General features: G+C 38.0%; 2 protein-coding genes across 4 annotated transcripts in view; one reads left to right on the top strand and one right to left on the bottom strand.

Annotated features, from left to right (window-relative positions):
• The window catches only part of Sol1 (CUB domain-containing protein Sol1), a 290,756-nt gene that overhangs the window by 78,311 nt on the left and 186,410 nt on the right, over positions 1-26,035 (bottom strand). The gene's annotated exons all lie outside the window — the stretch shown is intronic.
• Positions 1-26,035, top strand: part of M (zona pellucida domain-containing protein miniature) — a 271,056-nt gene that overhangs the window by 10,026 nt on the left and 234,995 nt on the right. The window contains exons 1-4 of one of the 3 annotated variants that reach the window (XM_083109741.1): positions 2,132-2,323; positions 3,035-3,472; positions 3,766-3,839; positions 22,607-22,903. In XM_083109741.1, coding sequence (XP_082965867.1) covers positions 22,858-22,903 — 46 coding nt within the window. In that variant the 5' untranslated portion in view covers positions 2,132-2,323; positions 3,035-3,472; positions 3,766-3,839; positions 22,607-22,857. Of the gene's footprint in view, positions 1-2,131; positions 2,324-3,034; positions 3,473-3,765; positions 3,840-22,606; positions 22,904-26,035 lie in introns of those variants that run through there. The other 2 variants (XM_083109740.1, XM_083109742.1) reach the window with 2 other exon arrangements.

The raw sequence follows: 26,035 nt of genomic DNA on the forward strand, positions 1-26,035 counted from the left end.
GTTTGACATGACTGCTTGCTTACGAGTAGCTCTATCCAAGAGTCTTCATGATGATGGATAGGTAGACATCTCGAGCAGCCTTCATCACCTCGGAACTTTAACCGCCAAAGTTGCGCCAACTACCGGGGCAAAAGTTTCTCACGGCAAGCCTCGTCCCTTTCTTCCCCTCCCGTTGTCACCCAATTAATATCCGTTATATTTTCGCTGCGGAGAAATCGCCGCGCCACTCTGGGAATCCCATTAAAGCTGCACGAACTGTGGACGCGAAGGTCACTAAAACTTATTTAATCGCCGATAGTCGAGAGATAAATATCGAATTGGAAGTCGTCGCGCGCAGGGAAGCCCGGTTAAAATGTACATAAGACGTTGATCGATCGATCGCGGCTTAAACGATGCCGGCTGCAAAGTTAAAATCGTCCATCGCGAGGCAGAAATTTTATTCTCGGCGAACGAGAGATGGAGATAGAAAGAAAAAGAGAGAAAGAGAGAGAGAGAGAGTAAACGATGGCAAAATCCTTAAAATTGTGTTGCATCTCACGCACTCTTCCAGCTGCGCGCTATCCAGTTTGCGGCTCCGCACGAGGAACATATTGGTCGTACGTGAACCGGCGGCTTTAGGAGTGTTCTGCATTATTTATCTCTCGGTGGTGCATGCACACTGCAACGCAACCCAGCCAGCCAGCCAGTCAGCCAGCCTCACGTGGCTTACACAGATCACGTTAATACCTCTCGGGGAATTGTCGTATTTTATGGAGAGAGTCCGACTTTTCCTTCCTTTCCTCCTCATCGGTACAATCCGTGCTACGCTTATACATACCTCGTTTCCGAAAACAACCGCTTCTTTCGTGATCCTTCGCGACGCCACGCGAGATGTACATCGGTTCGCGTCGTTTCGCGATTTCGTTGATTTCGTGCACGCGAAATAATTTCATGTTTGTCATCGCGATTGAATCGCGTATGAAAAAAAAATTTGTCCGTAATGCGCGACATTGATGAATAACGAGGACGCGTTTCGCGGGCAACGGATTAAAAATCCGATAACACGCACTCCTGTAGCGTCAGATGTATTTAATCATCGCATATACTGGGTGTTAAAAAAGTCTGGACACGGTCGAATATCTCGATAAGGAAGAGTTTTACTAGAAAGTGTTTCAGACAAAAGTTGTATGGCTTCGAGAGGGACATAAGATGGTGTCATTAGTTTGACCTTAAAGAGTCACCTGAAGGTTACGTGAAGGTCACCTCCAACTTTTTAAATGGGACACCCTATATACTTTTGCATATTCTTGTAGCTCATCTCAAGAGCTTCTCAAAACACTATAATTAAGTTAGTTTTCACTAAGTACTTTCCGAGTTATGAAGCTTGAAATCATTTCTTAATTTTACTTATAAACAATAAAATATCTAGTAAAATATTCATTTTTCGATTATCTTATCTTAATACTTTTATGTACAAAATAATGAGAGGAATCAATTGGTGTAAAGAAAAAACATAGTTGTTTCGAAGAAAAAATATGTAATTAAAAAAATTGCAATTAACAATTACATATTTTTTCTTAAAAATAACTATGTATTTTCTTTACATCAATTGATTCCTCTCATTATTTTGTACATAAAAGTATTAAGGTAAGATAATCGAAAAATCAATATTTTACAAAATATTTTACGATTTATGTAAAATTAAGAAATGATTTCAAGCCTCATAACTCGGAAAGTACTTAACGAAAACTAACTTAATTATAGTGTTTTGGAAAGCTCTCGAGATGAGCTACAAGAATATGTAAAAGCATATAGGGTGTCCCATTTAAAAAGTTGAAGGTGACCTTCACGTGACCTTCGAATAACTCTTCAAGGTCAAACCAATGGTACCATGTTATGTCCCCCTCGAAGCCATACAACTTTTTTCTGAAACACTTTCTAGTAAAATTCTTCCTTATCGAGATATTCGACCGTGTCCAGACTTTTTTAATACCCACTATATATGTACACATCCATATGCATCCGATGATATCTACTATTTTTCGTGATTTTCGCAAAATAGTGGCGTCTGTTTTTGTATTCCGACATCGTCCTGCTTTTTCCCTCGACTCACAATTTTATATCTATTCTGCTACTCGTAAGAAAAGACGGAAGAAAGAAGGGCAGAGGTGGCGTGTATAACGAAAACTCTGCGATGTTGCGTTTATTATACTAACAGAAGGACGCGCATTTTCTTACGAGAGCGACTTTTGCGGTGAACTTTGCTTTGATCGCCCCCTCTCCCCCGCCGACCCTCTCTGACCCGCAACAATGAGAACTTCAAACGGACTCGGATGCAAACAAGGTAATTATAACTAAGAGCGGCCGCCTGGTCGGACCAGCATAAGAAACCGCCTCCTTGAGATAGCACTTTTATTAATGCAGTCCCGGGAGCGCTTTATGCTGATCGCTTTAATTACAAGAGGATAAAAACTCCTTCGAGCAAACTATTCGAATCATCCTGGCTACGAAGAACCTTTTTTACTGTTGCGCTCTATACTTGACTTATTCGTTATGTCAACTTGAAATAATTTTTACAATCAACCGATCCATAGAGCCGCAATGCCAAGTATAAAAAGTAACTTGCACGATTATGTTAATGATATATCGCCGAAATTTTATCAAATAATTTATTTCGATTTCTTATGTGAAACATGCTTTTGATTAAAATACTTTTATAATTGCTATTTTAATAAAAAGTCTAATAATATTTTTCTCATATAAATTATATAAGTTTTCAATTGCAACTAGTTGGAATAAAATTGTCGCATTCATTTCCGAAATCTCATGATCTAATCTAATCGAAAAGTGATTATTTTCTTTTTGTTTTACATTTTAATTCCAGTCTCACGAGCGCGCGTATGCACACGTTATTATCCCTCAAAACGCATTTGCGCGCTCATAAACAAGAGTTGTTAAATGTGTGTATAATTAAGAGTGTATATAATTTATTTTAATTATAAAAGTGTATGTAGTTTCTTTTATATTTGCGGAGAAAAATTACTCCTTTTTTTAGAATGTCTGTTTTCGTTGGAATCCTCCCAATGGGTACACTTGACGTTGGTGGGAGGGCTTAGTACCTGGAAGGTTTATCCCGAAGAGGAAGCTAAGTACCCAAAACACACACTTTTCTCGGTTTTCAGTGTGTTGTGAATTATTCGTCGCGTTTTTCCATGCTCCTAATTTCGCAATTATAACTTTTAACTCTTGCTTGATTATCTCGTCGATTCAAAGTGATCTCCGCGCGAAACGGGATTGCTATGCGATCACGCAATTCGGGAATGCCGTGTAAAGTGTCGCGCGTCAAAGTGCGAGAATGTCATGCAAAGTGTCGCGTGTTCAAGTGCGGGAGTGTCGTTCAAAGTGTCGCGCGTGTGAATCAACGGACTTTGATAAGCCTGAGAGGAGGAGCAGGTTTAGGAGAGGCATCAGACGCCGGCGGAGCAATTCTAGGGTGAGTAATCTATTATTTGCGTATTATTTTTTTAATCACGCGCATGCATCTATTCATATTTGATTGGTTTATTTGGATGATTTAAAGAAGAATTAGAAATAGACTTTAATGCATGTATGAAATCTTGTAACAATTTATATATAAAAATAATAGTTTTTTTTTAAATTATTCTATTAAATAAAATTTATTTGAACGATGAGAGAATATAAAATTCGATACAAGCAATAACAATTTCTCGAAACATTGATTCTTTTGATTGCTGTTACAATTTGGCTTCTGTATTTGTGTTGCAGATCAATTACCCTCATCAACTACCCTGTTGTGCATTGACCGATGAAGAACTTCATTTTATGATAAAGATCATCAAGTACGTATAAGTTATATCTTAAATTGTTATTTTTTTCTAAATTTTTATTTATTATATGCAAAGATTTAAGACACTTATATTTGGACGTATTTTGGACACTTATATTCGACATAATTCTCGTTCCGGTAAATATTATGGCCGTTATTTAGAAAGACTTTTTTATCAAAATTTTATATATAAATTAGTAGAGATATTGTCGCAATACAAACCTTCCCATGTTGTCGTTAAAACGAAAAGTTTATTCAATTTAGTATTCTTCACATCAATCAGGTCGTCCAATGCCGATGTAAATGTTCCACAGATTGTTGATGCGTACATTTAGCATTCGCGTGGATTGCACGAAACGATTTAATCGGAAATCATCTCGCGTACTATACGAAGTCAATATATTATCAGTATCGCAGATGTATGTATGTAGCTGTGAATAGGGCTTGTGGGATAATAGAAGCGCACTACATGTTTAATCCGATGAAGTAGTAATGTGCCAAAGCCAAATTTGATGTTCATAGATTTCCGCATGAAAATGTACTTTGCTTTACACTTGAATAGAATAACGTAATGAAAAAAGGTCAATATAAACGAGAAAAATGGAGGAATTTTTAACACACATTTGTATCGCGATATCTACGAACAATTATTAGCCAAATATCTGCAAAATTCGCGTATCCGTCGAATATTTATGAACAATTATGCTCCCTCGATCGGAAATTGGAAATAATGCGCGATTATTCGACATGAATCTCGTTCCGGTGGTAAATATTGCGGCCGCAGAAATCCGCAAAGCGTTCGCGTTGGATATCGAACAAAAAATTACATCTCCCATATATATATCGGCGAGAGGAGGAATGTATAGTGGCAACAACAGAGAAAAACGTGGCGCGTGGCGTGCGCGCATTTGAATTTGCATCCGTTGCATGTCGGTCAGTCGAGAGAGAGAGAGAAAGAAAGAGGGAGAGAGGGACATTACGAAAGAGACCGTCATTATTTTCGCATAAAGTATTCAGTCTTGCGGATAACGTCGGCCGGCCGCACGGGTTTAGCGAGGTTTCGCTCTCCAGGTCGAAGCCTCGACGTTAACGTTAACGTTAACGTTAACGTTAATATATACACGTACACACGTACGAGCCTCACGTGACACGCTTGCGCGCCGCTTGTATCGACGACGATGTAGAGGACGTAATGCAGGCCGAGACCCGCGCTCTCCTGGGAAATACCGGCTGGCTTTACCTGCGTCCTCTACCTTTCTTAGCGCGACGCTCTATCGTCCGAGGCAGACCTATCTACTTACCGTACCCTGCACCGGTTGGGCATCGGTGGTGCCTTTGGTACTGCAAAAGACCAAAGGCTTTCTCTATCCTTCCGGGATCAACGGAGCCTTTGGCTCATGAGACGACTTTCTTCGTTGGAAAGCTGGGATCGATTACCACGCAATCCCCGGCAAAGTTGAATTTCACGTAATCCACGAAATGACTTTTCGAATGTATGTGCGTGTGCGTGTAGAGCATGATTTCAAAGTTTAATACGACTACGTTAGGAGAAATGTGAATGGAGCGCGTAAAGGCTGAATAAAAGTACGTCACATCCGCAATGCGGACAACGGGGTCATTTTGCGTTGTATTTATCAGATGGGTCACTTAGAGAACGCAGTCGCGCGATAAGCATTCGGAATAAAGTATACCGTGAATAGAAGGTGAATCCAATAATGTCCGATCAACTTTCCCTTTGCGTTAGTAGCCCACGGTAAAAAGCGAAGTCGTTTCCCGAGCGCGCAAATCTATTTTAGACATTTCATATTTTTCTTCGAGTTTCCTTGGAAATACAGAAATGGAAAAGTCGATGCGCATTACGTCTTCCGATGGCGATGAGTGATCATCGTCGATTATTCTCCAGAAATCCTTGAGTTGCCGTACGCTTCGTTCGTTGCGTTCTGTTACATTGAAAAATGCTCAAGTGCTGTTGCTTGTTTTTTTTTTCACGCGAAAATTAAACATACCAACGGCATGCGTGATTGCGATGATTGATTAAATATTCCTCGATATTAATGCGCGAGAGAAATAATTTTTCAATTAAACTATTTCAAAAGAAACATCGATGATGACGTTGTTGCGGACGTTTTGTGTTTGCTTGTCGAAGCGTCGTCCTATTCAAATTCGCTGTCGCTTTCTCCAATAGACACACGAAAAATCAGTAAAAACATTACGTCAATATCAGAAGCAGCTTTAATGATTGCGGAAGCTCTTGTATAAAGAGAGAGGTGATTCTTTTAAACGAGAAATGAACGTCGATGCGACTGCGGATGCCTTCCTCGCACCCACACATTGATAATGATTACGTACCTTTCACAGAAACGAAAGGAATGAAAATTCTGCGCGTCGCAGACCGCGTTTTAAAGCCGTAATGACTTCACCGGGCGTGCGAAAACGCCGCTTTTTAACCATCGTGCACACATACACGATGGTGGAAGCGAAATCGCGAGCATCGACGTGGCGTGCCAATGTCGCTTCGTCAAGATCGTAAATTCTTGTTTGCCGACGTAGAAGGGAGGGACGTTCAGAGAGAATACCGGAAGAAAAAAAGACAGAAAGAAACACAAACAGCATTCCGTTCGAAGCGTGCGAAGCACAACGGATAGCGAAAGTCGGTGTGCATCCGGTGGTGCATCCGTCGCGAATTCCTAAAAATATTCGCTCCATTGGACCTCGGTGAGATGCACTTTGACACCTTTCAGACGCCTATACGCACATTATGTGCTGCCTGTAATCATACTTTCGCGTTTCTTTCTTTCTCTCTCTCCCTCTCTCTCTCTTTCTCTCTTTCTTTTTGCATCTTTTCGAACGCTGTCGTGCTTTGAACAATAACTATGCGAGGGTTGTGCCATGCGCGACAAGTGCATGCTGGAAAAGAAGTTGAAAAGCATTTCGCGAACCCTCGAGCGCTCGGGTCCCCCCCCCATTGAGAATCTTTCCTCCTTGACGTATGAGGGATGATGCGTTATTGCGAGTACGATGGATTGGTGTAGGGGAGAAATCTTTCAATTCTGATATTTCTAGAGAATCTTTCTAACTTTCTCTTATTCTAAATATCGAGGGGTAGTTGAGTCTTAACTTTTGTTTAACTTTTCAGATATTTCTTTTCGTACAAAAATTGTATAAAGAATATAATTGTGTATAGGGATATTGAGTATTTTCCATTTTCCAATAATCGCAATTATTCTTTGTTTCGGTATTCTTCTTTTTTAGAATCTCTGAACTTGTTCACTCTTGTCGCGAAAAAAAGTGATTTCGAAATTTTATAATAAGCTACAGCAACTCTTTTATATAGATTTTTATCCTTGTTTTTATCCATCTAAAGTATCCTTTACTGTTGCCTGTGCATTAATTTTGTTTAGCTCTACTTTTTGGATCAACCTTTTTCCTTTATTTCGTAGTATTATAATAACTTAGAAAAAGAGCAAAAGTAAAAATACGTACTTAGAGAGCAAACAGGCTGTAAAAGGCAAAAATAAAAAGTTAAAATAAAGAGCAAAAATAAAGCCATGTTGTATTAAAGTATCTCTGGCATACAATAATTTTACTTAAAATGTGAAAAAAATATTAAAAGAGATTAAAAAGTGTAATTTTGCAAGTTTTGTACTCTCTGAATAATAATTTAAATTAATTTACAGAATCTTGTGTATTTGAATTTTTTGTAATTTTTTTTTTTAATTGTGAAAAAGACGTAAAAATGTATGTAAAGAGAAGATACAAATATAAAACTAAAAATGGAAATTACATATAGCTGTTCAGGTTGAAAGTAGATAGCGACTAAAATGGCATTGGCATTAAACTGCTAATCTTAAAATTCTCACTATCGTTAAAAAAATAATTGGTACGTGTCTCTACAATATATCTTAGTATAAATGTTACAATCTCCTTTACGTTGACATTTCATTATCAAAATTGACCTTTAAACGTAATAGAATGAATTTTGCTTAATAGCATAGAAAGAAACGATTGTGTCAACAAGATTTTAGCTTCTGAAAAAAATCTCGTCGAGAGAATTTCCGTTTCTACAGCTTGCTCGAAAAATCTCTTCCAAACTCGCGACGAAATCACGTGAGTTATCGCTCACGCCGCTTAATGAGGCGGAACTAAGTCCTTCGGTGCGATAGATCGAACTTATTTTACAATCTCTCACAGCGCCCGGCGATGGCGTCCGATGCTTAGGCTACCAAATCACCGCTCGTTAGATCTCGTCGACGTGCGACAAGGCGCCAAGTCAACGATAATTTCTCGTGAAAAATCAGAGTAACCACAATTCTTCTCGTCCGCGATTTTTCGCTAGAATTTATTCGACAATTTGCGAAAAAGTTTTTCCTTTCGCCAGCCATCGCGCGTTTTTGGCGCGTTATGATCGTACCATAAATTATTTTCAATCAACATTATACGAAACATCGAAGACACTCGAAGTTGAGCGTTTGCTGCAAGTATCATTATTAAACAATTCGACGCACATCGTATTCTCATAGGATCGCGTTGCATCTCGTAACAATGATTGCGATGCGCGGCCGGATGCATACAAAACGAACATTCCATGAAGCTACACGTTTAATCCCGTTCTCGTAGAAGGAGAGAGTACGTGAAATGTAAGATCGCGGCAACTCGGTAATCCCCGTAACGCCAGAAGTTTGGCCAGTATCCGGAGATGCTAGAGAAAGAGAAAGAGATGAAGAGAGAGAGAGAGAGAGAGAGGGAGATAGAGACTTGGACATTATCACACAGATAAATCATGCTGTATATCAGAGAGCTAGGCGCGCGCCTCGAATCGACTTGGCAGGTTAAACCGAGAGGAATTCCCAACTTTCGGACCGACCAGGTAAATCCTCATAATATTCCGAGCGAGAAAGCGAGTGGTCCACAACCTCGGTATTTCAATTTCAGTCGGTTCAGGTGTAGAGAGCCGCTGCGCGTGCTCACAGAGGCGCTTGATTAATTTCCTTTGCCACACGCCGGCGCTCGTCTTGTTCAAGCGTATACTTTTGACCTCGGACGGCGTCTCCACCACCAACATCCCGCTGCTTTCGACTTTAACGAAGCTGCGTTCCTCTCGTTGGCAATATCACTTTTCTGCAAAACATAACGGGGCAACCGCGCGTTCCCACACACGTCGTCGGGCATGCATAAAACGTCATCCTCTTTCGTTATAATTCTATACGTCAATCGCGCATTTCCGCCTTTCTGTCGCTAATTACGCGTGTCTCGTAGTTCTCATGCATTCAGGTGCATTCGACCGGCGTCTCTCCCGTCACGATTGAAAGCGCAAAACCGTCCAAAGCTAACTGCAGGGGTTCAAGATCGCTCGTTCGTTGCGTTTATCGTTAGTCTCCATCTCCTCGATGAAGATATTCTCGAAAATAGCGCGCGAGAATCTTTGAAATTTCGTGCTCACAACTTTTCGCGAAAATATCTTGCGGTATTCATCGTTCTTAATCTGATCTTATAATGATGAACGCGGTTCGCTTGCGAGGATTCGTCGTCCTGAAACTAATTCGATTCCCCATTACGTTCTATGTGTGTGCGACCAGCGGCCAGATCCCTTCTCATTAAATATATAGATTTCTCGCGGGAATTTCTTCGTATGAATATTAACTATAATGTGATAAATAAAACAGATCAGCAGCGTGAAATTATTAACCCGACGTACTTTGAATTATATCAAACATTGTTCCGACAATAGTTTCCGCCAGCTTCAACGAGAAATACGTAATTGTGTCAACGAGGGTCGCGTCGTGGTTTTCGGACTGCGCATAGTTAGGAAATTTCAACAACTCGATGGGATTATTATCGTGAATTCATATTTACATTATTTCAATAAGTGGTGCAAGTCTCCAGCATTTTTCTTTTGTTACTCTGAAACATATATATATATATATATATATATGTATATACAGGATGTTCCTAAATTTGCGATAAATATTTTAATGACAAATTCTTTGCAACAGTTTAAGACGAAAAGTCTAATACGAAAATGTCGAGGCTATAATAGTTTTCAAATGGAAAAAGTTTAAAGATCACGAATGACAGAGCTAGAGTTTCGCGCGCTCAGGAGTGGCAAAATGGCTAATGGAGTAAAGATGCTTCCATGAATCGAATTTTGACACTGGTGAAATTATTATGAAAATATTGAAGAATTTCATAGCCTCTCATTTTTTATAGCCTTGACATTTTCGTATTAGACTTTTCGTCTTAAAATGTTACAAAGAATTTGTCATTAAAATATTTATTGCGAATTTAGGAACACCCTGCATATATACATACATACATATATATATATATATATATATATATATATATATATGTATGTATGTATAATATGCATTTTTAAAGCGTATAATAAATTATTTCGCAAGGAATTCTCCGCTCGAGAAGAGACACGTGATATATTTCTTTGAAGGGAGAATTTATTATACAAATACACTTGGCGCGACAAGCTACTGTTTGTACTGCTGTCTCTTTTGATATTTATGAAACCGTCTTTCTACTTCTTTAATTTTAAAGCCTCATAATCAGAAAAGGAGAAAAATGTGCTTATATTTATTAATATTCATGTAAAAAAAGATTTTGTTTCGTTAAATATTCATTGCAAACTCGATGTGATTTTGTCGATGGATTATTATGTACAGAAAACGGAAAAAAAGCCGGAAAATTTTTTTGTTCGAGCATCGAGTCTTTTATCAAGAGTATCAAGAGTACTTGACGTTGAAAACAATTTTTGCGGCCATTTCAATGGCATTCTCTTCGTTCGGTATATTATGATATTCCATGCGTTCAAAAAGGATAGAAAGAACGTAATTTAATCGAAAAAAGAGACAGCGAGGTAGACCGGGAATAGGTTCTCTCAATTTAATTGGAAGTCTGAAAGCCGCCTATGGAACTACAGTCTGAATTCATCCTAGGTACGGTTTTAAAATTGACCACACAAAAATTTTATAATTGCGAAATAAAGCGGATTTAAGCGTAAAGATATGTATTTTTACACGTGTCACATATTTTAGCTTACATATTTCACAATTGAAGAGCAATTACATTATCGTGGACATCTGTAGTGTATCCTATGCAAATTAATTAGTCCTTTTATAATTCTCAGACATATAAATGAAAATTTTTCGATGCATAAAGTACATTCAAAGTGCATTCCGTAATTGAACAGTCGAATAGATTTGATTTTAACTGCCCGATAAGCAGATCGTTCATTCAATGAAAATATCGATCAATGTAAAAGCGAATAGCGATATCGCTAAAAATATTGCGCGTTGGTGGATTCAATTCGACCTATCGGTGCATTTCGAGTGCGGCCGCGATTTGCATTCAGCGTTTCCGCTACATGGATCCAGCGGCATTGTTCGACCTTACTGCACTTTTTACATCTATGCTTTTTCCATGTTATACGAATTTCATTATATTACATGAGAAATTTAACTGTATAAATACTCGTAAGCTGTCTGAATTTAATTATACACTTTATACTGTATTACGACATGTGTATGTTTTCTCGCACATGTACAAATATTTTTTATTCTCTGCTACTCCGGAAAACTCATCATTTGCATTTAATAAGATGAGGAGCAGGGGAGGAGATTCTTACATCCGGGATGTCGTTTGCGAAATAAATTCGTCTGCTACTTTGTATTCGCAAGAAAGCGAGATAATGAAAAATCAGCTCCAACGAAAATAACCCTCTCGTAAGTGAGCGAGTATGTATCAGGCTGCGGCGCCATTATAGCAAGATATCTCTGTAGCTCTCGTCCGGAAGGTGAAATCAGGGCTTTCACGTTCGTAACATGGAGAGAGAAAGAAAGAGACGGAGGAGACGAGGAGGACTGCCGGTCTGCAAAGGATTACGCTTCCCTGCGTTATCTTTCCACGATGCTGCCTTACCGTCCGCGTCCGTTCGTTTCCGGAGCAATCGGGGGTAAGTGAGGCTCTAATACGTCCGTTTCTCCCGACAGTATCTTTCGTCATTCCGAAACTTGAGTTAGAATTCGTGTTAGACCGCAAGGCCCTGCGCTACTTTGGAAAACTGCCATTACTGTCGAACGATTCGTACATTTGTCTCTATCATTACGGGACGATGAATGTATATTTCGCAAAGTTAGTTTAATTTCTTGCCTGGAGAAATTTAATTATTCCTCTCTTCGAAGATACTTTGATGTTATTTTATTCGTACGATGCCCCGAATTTTTATTTACGCGCAAAAACGATGAAAGGGAACAGCGCCGCCGGCCTACCATCTCGTCTACGATGCAGACTGCGCACTTAAGTACCTCGTGTTACGATCCGAGAGCATGGATAGATACTAGACTCGAGGTCTGAAGGGTTGAGGTGGAAGGAGTAGGGCCGGGATGGAATTATTAACGAGGCATCGCACGGCATCCCACGGTATTAATATATGAGTACAATCGCCGCCCCGACGTGCCGGAGCTAGGCCGGCAACGGTTCATCGCGGCCGCGTGTACTATCCCCTAGATAATCCGTGCAAAGTGCGAGCTTGGATGTTCAGCTCCTCGGAAAAAAATGTAGCGAGTAAGTTGATAAGATTGCAAGTTAGATTTAAAAATTAAATAATAAGATATAAAAATTCTCTCTGTTAGTAAAATAAATTTAATATAAATTAATAACCAAATTAACAAATATATACACACGAATCGTTTCATATATTCGCCACAATTATTTTATTAGTTTTAGATGCAATTTGATGAAAAAAAAACTAAAAAAGAGAATGATTATTCCTTGTAGCTTTTTTTAATGTTCAATACGATTCTACATAATTTGACAGTGATTCTTACTTTGTTGCATTAATATAGACACGCATTTTCACAATGCAATTAGATATTCGAGTGTTCTCTCTAAAAGTGAATCAGTGAAAATATCACTAATTTAAACAGTAAAATAAGATTTCACTGAGAATCAGTGAGTATTTTACTGATTTTCAGTGGAAACGCTTATTTTTTGGTTATTTTATCTTATATCTCACTGATTATGGTCAGTTAAAATAAAATTCACTGTAAAACCAGTAAATTTCACTGTAAAACCAGTAATCGCTAGTTCGTTTGTTTACCGCTACGATCGCTATCTCTCTCGTATTTAGTTTTAGTCATAAGAATTATATAAAGTTTGCAAAGAGCGACAGATAAAATTAGAAATATTACTTCGATTTAATTTCAGATATTAAATCGATCTTATGAGTCGGACAAATAAATGTCTGGCGACTTAATGAAAATTATTCGTTCGTTATCTATTTAAAATAGCAAGTTCAATATGCATGTAATATTATAAATAAAATAAAATTTTTAATATAATAAATATTTAGTAAATATAAATAAAATTTTTAATTTTATATGAAATAGATAGAGAGATGAATTGTAGTTTAATATTACTGACAATAACGAAAGAAATATTATTACTGATTGAAACAGTTAAAATTATTAACTAATTCTTTCAACAAAATATCACTGATTTACAGTGCTGTACTTATAACTGCTGTAATTAGTGACTATTTACTGTTTTTCAGTGATAATACACTGATTCACTTTTAGAGAGTTGGTAAAAAATTGAGCAAACAATTCGGAGTAATTTCCAAAATTGCGATGATCGTTTATATATAAAAAGATGGGCTTTGCGAAACGACAAGAATAAGGGGATTGCGTATCCATAATAAACCATTTTCACAATGCAATTAGATATTCGAGAGTGTTGGTAAAAAATTGAGCGAATAATTCGGAGTAATTTCCAAAATTGCGATGATCGTTTATATATAAAAAGATGGGCTCTGCGAAACGACAAGAATAAGGGGATTGCGTATCCATAATAAAGCATTTTAACAACGCAATTAGATATTCGAGGTTGTTGGTAAAAAATTGAGCGAACAATTCGGAGTAATTACCAAAATTGCGATGATAGTTTATATACAAAAAGACGGGTTTTGCGAAACGACAAGAATAAGGGGATTGCGTATCCATAATAAAACATTTTAACAACGCAATTAAATATATTCGAGATTGTTGGTAGAAAATTGGGCGAATAATTCGGAGTAACTGCCAAAATTGCGATGATAGTTTATATATAAAAAGATGGGCCCGGCGAAACAACAAGAATAAGGGGGAATGTGTATCCGTAATAAAGCTGAAATAACTCTGGATATCGTAAACAGCGGTCACCGGATCCGCGTGTATACGATCGCAATTTACCGTACGAAATTACGCTGCGGGCGAGGTTGTGTCGCAATAAAAAACGAGCGTCGTAAAAAACGGAAATTATTTCTATCACGCGCGCAAGCGCATCGCGTTGACAAATCGAGCTATTCGAACGAATCGAGAGCTTTTTTAAAATTCCCATTTTAAAAAAGGATTACGGTTAATACCGAGCCATTGAGTGATTACGCAAGTGTGTGATCAGTATGATCAATACAGCGTCACGATCGTAAAAAAAAAACACAGCTGCTGTTTAATTTACGCCGAATCATGCGAGTGACGTATTAGAGAGCTCGAAATCCGCATCTCTTCATCCCCTTTGTACACGAAAAGAGTATGCCCTATAAACGGACGGTACGCCTGAGGACACCGTTCATCTCGCTCGGCAATCAAAACGATCGGCTTCGCGATGTGATTTATGTATGTACATACGTCGTTGTAATACGCGAGTGCGTTCTCCGCTACACAAACGTAAAATAACGATCCATCCATCCTATTTTTCCAATCACGCCGGGAGCATATAGTTTCGTTTTACAGAGGAGCCATCGCGTTGTATCGGGCGGTTTCCGCTGGAACCTTCGGCACCGAAACCTTTCGAACCGAGCGCCCGATGCCGATTCCTCCTCCGCGCGCTCCTCGACGTCGGCGAGATAAGAAGATCGCGGGGACGCGCCCCCGCAAACATGATACATTCGTGCCGCGGCGAGTCGTAATTCAAAAGTATCGCGAGGCGGATGCTCGCCCCGGCTTTCGCACGCTCTCGTGAGAAATGAGCTCCCTAAACGGCGCGCGCATGGTGTCCCCCCTTTTTTCCCCCTCGCCCCGTCTCCTCTTCTCTTCTTTTCCGCTCTCTTTCCGCACGCGTTCCCGGTGTCGCCGTTAAGGCCCATTTAAGGCCCATTTATACATATCCGTTCCGTATCCGATCCGTATCCGTACCGTATCCGTACCGTACCGGCAAAATCGGATTGACTATTTATACATGTCCGGATCATATCCGTGAATTTTTTGAAACAATACGTCAGTCTTGAGACGTCCGTGATCATGGCAAGTTTGTCAGAAGACGAATTGGCCGTAATAGCATTAATTTTGGATGAAGAAGAGTCTCCAAGAAAAAAAAGAAAACGAAACTTATGGGTTCACAAAGCATGGACAGAACGTGAAACGGAGGGTGAATTTTTTACCTTATATAATGAACTTGTTAATGATCCAACCAAATTTCATCAATATTTTCGAATGTCGGAACATGCTTTTAATATATTATTCAATACAATTGCTGATAAAATAAAAAAACGAAATACAAGTTGGAGATCATACAATACATTGTGTTGTCTTACTAATTCTATTAATTTTTCGTTGTCCATAATAGAATGCTTATGGTTCCGCAGACTGACGCCAAATGAGACTCGGGAAATACTGAACGCTACACGGACGCTGTACGGACGCGTATTTATACTTGTCCGTGCATGTCCGTACTCATACGGTCAGTGCCGTCCATTCCGTGAAAATTTGGTCGCCACCGATATCGGCGATGTCGGTACGGACACTGACGATACGGTACGGAATAGTGTAAATACTTACATTTGATTACATGAAATCGAATCTAGCATCCGTGCACTGACGTACACGGTACGGATACGGAACGGATACGGAACGGATATGTATAAATGGGCCTTTTTATACATATCCGTTCCGTATCCGTTCCGTATCCGTACCGTGTACGTCAGTGCACGGATGCTAGATTCGATTTCATGTAATCAAATGTAAGTATTTACACTATTCCGTACCGTATCGTCAGTGTCCGTACCGACATCGCCGATATCGGTGGCGACCAAATTTTCACGGAATGGACGGCACTGACCGTACGAGTACGGACATGCACGGACAAGTATAAATACGCGTCCGTACAGCGTCCGTGTAGCGTTCAGTATTTCCCGAGTCTCATTTGGCGTCAGTCTGCGGTACCATAAGCATTCTATTATGGACAACGAAAAATTAATAGAATTAGTAAGACAACACAATGTATTGTATGATCTTTCTCATGCAAAATATCTCGATGGACAATATAAAGAGAAAATATGGAAAAGTATTTCTGAAGAACTTGATCAACCAGGTAATTCGAATATCATATCATGAAAATTATTTTACAAATAATATTTAAGTTTATTAAATATATAATTTTATTTCGAGAAAAAAGTACAATTTTCCATAAAAAGTTTATATACGTGTAATAACAAATTATTGTACATATATGTATATTATAAATTAAATTCTTTTATTTTGCCATATAACAGATCCAGCTGAAGAGTTGAAAAATTTTGTAAAAGTTTCTCTTACTGCAAATGCTACTCGCGTACTATTTCCACCACGAACATTTATATTTTGTAATGCTATCTGATGTTGATTCCTGTTAGTATTATCTTCCAAATTAATAGTATAATTATTATCAGTTTCTTTGATAAAATTATGTAACACACATGTTGCAAGTATAATAAAATCAGCATATTGAGGTTTGGCTTGAATTCGGCGATTATAAATTCGAAAACGTTGTGTTAAAATCCCAAATGCATTTTCAACTACTCTTCTAGCGCGCGATAAGCGATAATTATAAATTCTTTTATCATCAGTATCTAAACTTTTTCCGGGATATGGTCTAAGAAGATAGGGCTTTAAAGGAAAAGCTTCATCTCCGACTATAACATAAGGTACTTCAGTAATAGTACCAGGCAAAAACGTATCATTCGGGACATTTAATTTTTTCTCTTCAAATTTTTTTCCCATCGCAGAATGTGCGAAAATGCCTCCATCACTATTTTTTCTATATGCACCAACATCAACCATGATAAATTTATAATTGGCGTCGACGAGAGCCATCAAAACAATAGAAAATGATTTTTTGTAATTAAAATATTCTGATCCACTGTTAGCTGGTGCTTGAATAAGAACATGCTTGCCATCCAAAGCGCCTAAACAGTTTGGAAAATTCCATATCTCCCAAAATTCTTTTGCAATTTCATTCCATTTTTCTTGTGTTGGTGGTGGCATGACTTTAGGCATTAATTCATCGACAATAGTTCTACATGTTTCAATGATTATTTTCCAAACTGTTGTGACTCCAAGACGATAACTAAATGAAATTGTTTTCAGAGAATCTCCAGTTGCTAAAAATCTGAAATATTGATATAAGAATTTATAGTTACACAGAAAAATTATATTAATATACATATATATGAAAACATATTTTAATATTTTTTATAACTTTTCTATTTTTATATTATTTTATATACATGTATTATTTTTAAAATATTTTTTCAGTTAACATCTGTAAGACTCGTTGGAATAATATAAGAGATAATTATCGAAAATCTTTGAAAAAAAGAGTAACAACAAGTGGCCAATCTGCTGCAAAAATAAATAAATACAAATACGAAGATCAATTAAGCTTTTTGACTAATTTTTTAAAGGAACGTGATACTATTTAATGTAACAAACGAAGATGTGGAAACACAAGACAGTTGTTTAAATAATGCAGATGATAATAATGCAGATGATAATAGTGAAACGATAGTTGAAACGTTAAATGAAGATAAAGATAATGAAACACAGGAAACACATCGTATAAAACGTAAACCCATATTGTCCAGACAACAAAGCAAACAAGAAAAATCAAAAGAATCGCAAAGTGCTGCATCAACTTTAATGAAATATATAATGGAAAAAAATGAAAAAAAAGAGATTTCACAAACTGTTCATCCTGTTGACGCTTTTCTTAATGGATTTGCTCCCACTCTTAAAAATCTCAGTCCATATTCTCTTAATATAGCAAAGAGCAAAATTTTTTCAATTGTCCAGGAAATTGAATTGAATGAAATAATGGAGCAACAAAGACAATCACAAACATATACGTATAATAATAGAAATTTTTCGAGCACTGGCAACTATAATTCGGCAACACCATCTCCTACATTCGCAACATCGCCATCGTCAATGCATGCACTATCACATTCGCCACTAACTTCAGCACCTTCCTCTTCAACATCTTCTGAATATTTTACTTTTCCTCCACCTTTGCAACCATGTCAACCAAATACACAACATAGCTCTTCAGAAACAGCAGAATATTAATATAATTATCTTTTACATAACTTTTTATTTTATTTTAATGAATGCTTTATTTCTTTTTATAATTATCTTAAATATTTTGTTTAATAATAAATTTTCTAAGATGTTTATAAAAGTTAAAATGGGCCTTTATTCGAGGAAATTATGAGGCAACGGATTCGAGCTGTCTCGAGGAATTTCGCGCGCGGCGGGGAGAGACCGCATGGAGCCGCCCGGAGATGGTGGTGGTAGGACGAGAGGGTATATCCGGTTACGGAGATTTTTACGTTCCCATTCTTATCCATGCGGCAACGACAAGACGGATGGCGCGCTACTTCTTAAGAGCCACCGCGTTTCGCGCATCCGGGACGCTGAAATCTATGAGAGCTGTCATCCCGCGTTCTCCTTCTCTCTTCCCTCCCCTACCCTTCTCCTCGTCCTTCTTTCCCATCGCGGTCGGGGGATGATTTATCTCGAACGGACTCGTATCATCGAGGGACGGGACGCGGAATGTCGACGCGACTTTTTGACGGATGTTATCGTACATTCGACAATGTACTTTGCTCGATAAGGCGAGACGGAGCATTAATCGTGTGTGAACTCCTGGGTGGTTAACTGTGTCAAGGGAAATATCGATCGTAACTTAATTAATATGCGAATTGACGCGAGCTTATTTGCTGGTAGTTATTTAAAAACATGCGCGAAAATTTCCGGAGAAATATTGATAGAATTGAATTTGTCGAGATTATAATCAAAATGAACACAAATATGTTGAGAAAATACGCAGTTTCGCATAATAATGCTTGCAGTTTCGCATAATAATGCTTGCAGATTTCCTTTCCACGACATTGTTTGAGTTTCATTGATCCGTGTATAATGGTCTAATTATACGATAAATTAGTACGCACATGAGTATAATTAAGTGCACAAGTAATTACATGTTTTAAAGGAATGTTCAACCATGAACGCGAAAGTTTCTCTCTCCTTTTCATGATGATCGTCTCGCTTCGCGGGTGGATTCTTGCAATAAAATTACGATCTTGGAACGAGAGGATGAGTTTAACGGACCACACACAGTCCGATGGTGACAATGGTTTTTCACGACACTTAGTCACGTGAGCGCTTGGAGCTCTTTACGAGCCGCGCGAATCCACCGATTCTCTCCAAAGACTCTCGCTGCTATCTCTTACGACCTACTTGCGTGTCTGCGGACAGTGTAATGTCGTAGATCGTGCTTTATAAACGTAAAATTCCTTACATGCAATTCCACGTACCGCGGAAAATTACGAGACAGGCAAAAATTGCGACTCAAGTCGCGCACAAAAGCGAGAGGTATTTTATTTTTTTTCTCTGCACCATCTTTATTTCGTACTCCTGTAAATCAATTAAAGTTTAAATTATTAAACGTTACTCATGAAATACATATCCATACTATTCTACATATCATAACTATCCAATTTATATCGCTCGAACTCTAATTGCCTAAAAGTGATTTCATTAATTTCACATATGCACGGTGTAATAATCCTGCGCAGTTATTGATTAGACTTAAATACACCGATATTTGTAACTGTTTATGATTGCGAATTTCAACGTAATGCGTCGATTTAATTTTATTGTGAATAATATTTAGCGGAGTAGATGCGATACAAATATATAAGATATTCGAACAGAGGAAGGCTCTTCATTTTTTTCGGTGATACCACGCTATGAGATACCGAGATTCTTCGCCAATCGATAGCGAACTGATCGTGTCTCCCTATTACGGTCATAGCACGACATCATCCAATTATGTGCTTTCAGATCGTGAACGGATAGTAAGCGGACAATCGATTGGGGTAGAGTCGTCTACGGGATGAGCGGAAGCGAAATAAGAAATTTCATGGCGATGCGCGAATTCGCGTTTTCTCTATCCCATCCATGGACCTGAGTTTCAGCTGAAATCGAGTTTCGATTTCGCGAGCAAGTTTTAGAAATGTCTCCTCGATTCAATAGAGCTTGTATCCATAGAATAGACTATGTAGGACACGAAACAATCGCGGAATATTCTCCCTAATATTGAATCGTGAAGAGAAAATTATCAATATCAAAGATTCGCGGTATAAAGGAGGAGAAATGAGACGTATACTGTTTTCATCTAGTAATATTTCTACAATCAAGCATTGTGATATACGTACAAAATAACTGCGTAATGCTTTAAAAATGGCAGAATCCATTCTAGTGCATAATGTCGCACGCACATGTACTCTGAATAATAAGATTTCAATTATTAAAAATGTCAGACTCGTGAATATAAAATTAAAAGTATAAATTGGTATAAGTGGCAATGCGAGTCTAATGTCGAAATTATTACACCGTTATTTATTGTACAAAAGACAATCATATAAAAACATACATATAATAAATATACTCTCTAAAAGTGAATCAGTGTATTATCACTGAAAAACAGTAAATAGTCACTAATTACAGCAGTTATAAGTACAGCACTGTAAATCAGTGATATTTTGTTGAAAGAATTAGTTAATAATTTTTACTGTTTCAATCAGTAATAATATTTCTTTCGTTATTGTCAGTAATATTAAACTACAATTCATCTCTCTATCTATTTCATATAAAATTAAAAATTTTATTTATATTTACTAAATATTTATTATATTAAAAATTTTATTTTATTTATAATATTACATGTATATTGAACTTGCTATTTTAAATAGATAACGAACGAATAATTTTCATTAAGTCGCCAGACATTTATTTGTCCGACTCATAAGATCGATTTAATATCTGAAATTAAATCGAAGTAATATTTTTAATTTTATCTGTCGCTCTTTGCAAACTTTATATAATTCTTATGACTAAAACTAAATACGAGAGAGATAGCGATCGTAGCGGTAAACAAACGAACTAGCGATTACTGGTTTTACAGTGAAATTTACTGGTTTTACAGTGAATTTTATTTTAACTGACCATAATCAGTGAGATATATGATAAAATAACAAAAAAATAAGCGTTTCCACTGAAAATCAGTAAAATACTCACTGATTCTCAGTGAAATCTTATTTTACTGTTTAAATTAGTGATATTTTCACTGATTCACTTTTAGAGAGTACATTTGAGTGGATTACGAACGTTTCGACCCTATTTTTGGGTCATCTTCAGCGCAAATTTAAACGAACTAAGTAATGAAATAATATTACAAATTTGGAGTCAAGCATAAGTATGCTGTCTAACAAAACGTTACAGTTGAATGATGCGGTGTCTCATTGTTGTTTTGCCGATGTTTCCAGACATCGAAAACATTGGCAGACAATAAAGGTGAAGAGAGATCGACCATCATCTCAACGACAAAAATTTTGACTGTAATAAGATTTCATGTTGATGTTAATTAAAACAAGAATTAATTGAATGAAAATTCGTCGTTTTCCTCTTCGCATCTCGCCATCGTAAATATGGCGCGAAATAGCGCACGGATCCACCGGGAGGTGTTGGTTTTATTATCGAGCATGGGAGCCATTTTCGAAAGAATAAAAACTTGTTGTTAAACTCGTTTATAACGCGGTAATCCTTCCCTATCATGGGAGCCGTAATTGCGTGCTCTCGTTTATCGAAACCTCCTTGGAATCTAAAGCAGCATTTATCTCCTCCATTTGCGGCGGCTATAATAGATATGGATCATGGATAAATGGTAGTGAGATTAATGTATTTCATAATGCACACGATACAGTAGCTCACCTCGCCTTTCCCTCTCGCCAAATGTGAGCTTGGAGAAATCGCGGAGAGGTTCTGGGGGAGTGAGAAGAAAATAGGAGAAAAGAAAAGAAATATGAACCGATCGTTTCCATACATTGTGTCTTCGAGACGGAAGAAAGCGACGTTTCTTCATGTTAAAATCCTCTAGGGCACATGTTTACGCGTTTTGCGATTGATCTCGTGCGATTCGAGTCGTGTCTATATTAAAGCTGCATTGCTTTGCAAGGTACGCCATCTGACAATTCTGTCAATTGTGTTCCTGGATTGTATAACGACATTCGGATCTGCCTTTGAGAGATGAGGATGATACAGATGTATCGGGTTCTCTCTCTTTCTCCCTCTCTCTCTGTCTCTCCGTCTTTCCTTTTGCACTAAATGCCAATTGTAATGTAAGCCTTGTCAAGCATAATAATTTCTTATCGTTACCCCTCGGGAATCCGCCAATCGTATCGTACAACGTTTCGCATCCTTTGCAATGAGATTACAGGGATGAGAACGTTGATGTGAGAAATAACATCCTTCAGGAAATGGCACTTGTCAAACTTATTTTGCGAATCTCCATTTGAGATTCTCGCTTTCACAACCCGATTCCGATTCATTATTGACTTATATATTTTATGATATTATATCTTGTATGTTTTACGTATTACATATTTCATTACAATTGTATGTGTATTTCTTGTTCCAGAGCAATGCACGAGCAATCCCCTCTTTACCGCGATCCTTGGCTCTGTAGTTTGGATCCTTCTTCATCGATCCGCTTGACGCTCGTCTGCATTATTACTGACACCGTGCAACGCGCCCTACACCGCTGGAATCGCCCGCATCCCTCGTATAGCACTATCGACTGGTTAAATCATTAACTATCATGTCGTGCGGTGGAGCCTTTACAACGACCCTAGAAGCGAACCAGCGTCAGTTTCGCGCGCGTGCTTTTCGATGCTGATACGCGGCGCCAGTCATTGGTATGCATCGGGGCGAAGAGGTGAGTTTAGATAAAATCACTATGCGCCGCCCCGTACCGGCTTTACGTTCTATTACACTCCTCGACGAAATGAAATCTTTTTCTTTCATCAGACATAAAAATACATTTCTCTAGATGGGCTATTTTTCCAGGCATTGATTCCAAAATTGGTTTTGTCTTTTTTCATAAAGTACGATCGATGGCATTTCAAATGTAAATCATTAAAAATAATTATTAAAATATTACGTGTTTTATTTAAATAAAATATTAATTTCCATAAAGTTAAAAGAGGGATAAACACAGGAAATATTCATTTGAAATAACATAATATTAAAATTATAAATTTAAGGGAATTATAAGAAAAACTATAGAGTTTTATCGTTTCAAGCATTCTTTTCTTTATCACTTTACTATTTCAAATATTATTTCCAATATTATGTAGTAAAAAAAATAATTTTCTGATTTGAAAACAAATATACGTGTATCTAAAAAGTAATCATAAGTTACCTTTAACGTTAAAACGGCTAATATGATTTAATAAAATATAAACAAAAATAATTTTACTAGAAACAAAAAATTCAAGACCAATTTATTTATAATTTATAATAAATACCGTATAAATATCGTAAATCTTAATGTATCTGCATTTTCTAAAAATGTATGTATATTTTACTTCTCTAAATATTTTCTATATTACATACATGATACATACGCATCTTTAAATAAAATTCTGTTTGGATTTTTGTCACGAATAATACATTGTCTTAAATAGACTAAAAAGTGAAATAAATGAAACGAGTATAAAGATTTACGAAAACACGACAAAATAACAAACTATTTTATTGTGTATATAGTGGGAGAAATAATTTCAATTGTGATTATACACATATATAAAACGAGAAATAGCTATTTGAAATATTTCACTCTTTCAATTGTAAAAATAACTATTTTTTAAATAGCTTTCGAAAAATGTACTAAAATGTACAAATAAACCAATATTTTATTTTACATTCACCATTTGTCAATCCAACAAAAGAGAAATGTATTACTTCTCTTACGTTAATATAACATTTTTATTTTCCATTTCAAATATTATTATTTGCCGATCTTTTGAAGGAACGAAACGTTTCTATAATATGCAAGTACACCGTGATACTATAGCGCACACACGCGGTGATTTAAGAGATGCTTCCAATAAATGTTTTAGTCCCCCGAAGAGACGATCGTTGCACCGTATCGGTAACTGATACTAACGCGAACGTGACCGTAATTTACCAGCTGCTATCCGTCAAAGAGATACCATTATACAGCGGTCGCCTTAATTGCCACGCAATTTCGAAACGCTCGTTAGATGTTAGGTGTCAGAAGTACGCTGTTGAGGGCGGAACCGATGGTTTCGAACGCGTTACGGAGAAACAGAGAGCGCGTAGGCGAAGAGCGGCTAATTAAGCGACACGACGACGGATCGCTCGTGGTAATCAACGGGTAGCGCGGGCGTGATTAATCGTCCGAAAAAAGCCCGCGCGATAACGTTTTTATATTGTCGTGTAAATAAAGCACCGGCGACTGAAGCCACCGCGGGGGCGGCGATAAAGAGCTGAAAATAGGTACGCCGGCGTTTAAGGTCGCGGGCATAAAATCGTCGGGGTGCGCGGTAAATGTGCACGCGGGCCCGCCGTTATATATCGTCGGACGGGGGTAAGGGCGAGGGCGAGGGCGAGGGCGAGGGCGAGGGCGAGGGGGTGGAGTCGGGGAGTAATTTGTAGCCGCGCGCGCCAGACTTTGCGCGCTTCCTCTTTGCTAAGTTTTTTGCCCGTCCTACATTTTCCCGGGCTACTTAACACATTGATATCATTGCAGAGCGCGCGCACATGGTCGCCAGGATGATCAGCGATCCACAGCTCGGCGCGCCCTATAAGCCAGAGCGCGAAAAAGTCCGATTCCATAATTAATTAATGTCAACGTCGGGCGAGGAGGTTGGACGCATTGATCGTCCCGACCGCATAAATTACATCGTTACAAAACGGTGACTCTCCAATGGCGAATCGCGTACTACACGTCGTTGCTGCATCCCCTCTCCTCCCCTTTCTCCTCTTCGCCCTGTAAAAACGAGATTACATTCGACCTCGTGTTAATCTCGTATTTGCCCCTTTTTCGTTCCCAGGCGCTCTCCATTTGGGATTACGACAGATGTGCGAGGCTAAATTATCCTGTCTAAATTATTAACTATTATTTATTTGTAGTCGAGTATTCTGCGCGACAATCCGTATTTATAGTTTACGGTAATTTAGAGTAAAGCTCTCTTTATTTAATGAGAGGATACTCTGCACGGATGCATCTTGTGATGAATACATCTTTATTCGAAATTTGATCGATATTCATCGAAAAAATATATTTCTGCGACAACTATATTTATAAATGAATTCCATTCAAAGTGCGTACGATTGATCTTGCGCTATCAATTAAGAATTAAAAACTCGTAATAATTTCCCTGCAAGAAATATATATTCACGGTTCCTTCGAAGCACCGAGGTAAGATCTGCGAGAGAAAAGCAGACCGGGGATTCGGGGGCGCGGGGGTGGGAGAGTGAGAGAGGTGGAGCGAGACGATCGTTACGCAAAGGTTGCGCGACGTCTGTTTATTTTTATTTACGCTGCCTCTCAGATCGAGGCAAAGTTTGCCAAGGAGCTAAATTGCCCTCTTAATAGGAAATGTCGCGGTAATTAAAGTCATCAGTTCATGATGTCGCGCACAGCGAAGTGCACAGCAATACGGAGAAAGGGAAGAGAGCAGCAATGGAGTCGTATAATAATAATTTACTCACGAAGCCGCGCGGCAATCGATATGCGCACACTTTGTGCAATATATTCTGCCTCGCGCGTATGTTGACTCTTTTATTTTGTACTTTTTTTGTTTTTTATTTTTTTCCTGTAACCGCAATGTACCGACAATAGCAGTTGTGCATTGCTACGAGCCATCATGCGCCATGGAAACCGGCGCGGATCATTCGCGGTGTAATAAAATTGGGCGCAATCGACAATACAGAGAAAACACACACAGAAGGTGAATTTTTATTTTATGCGCTCGTATTTTCGCGATTACTACACGTATATAAAGACATTTACCCTTCGAGCGTTAATAAAATTAAATTC

Source organism: Camponotus vicinus, unplaced genomic scaffold (genome assembly GCF_025532165.1).
Source record: "Camponotus vicinus isolate PSW18456_S1 unplaced genomic scaffold, iyCamVici1.0 SCAF_1, whole genome shotgun sequence".
NCBI classification, from domain to species: Eukaryota; Metazoa; Arthropoda; class Insecta; order Hymenoptera; family Formicidae; genus Camponotus; species Camponotus vicinus.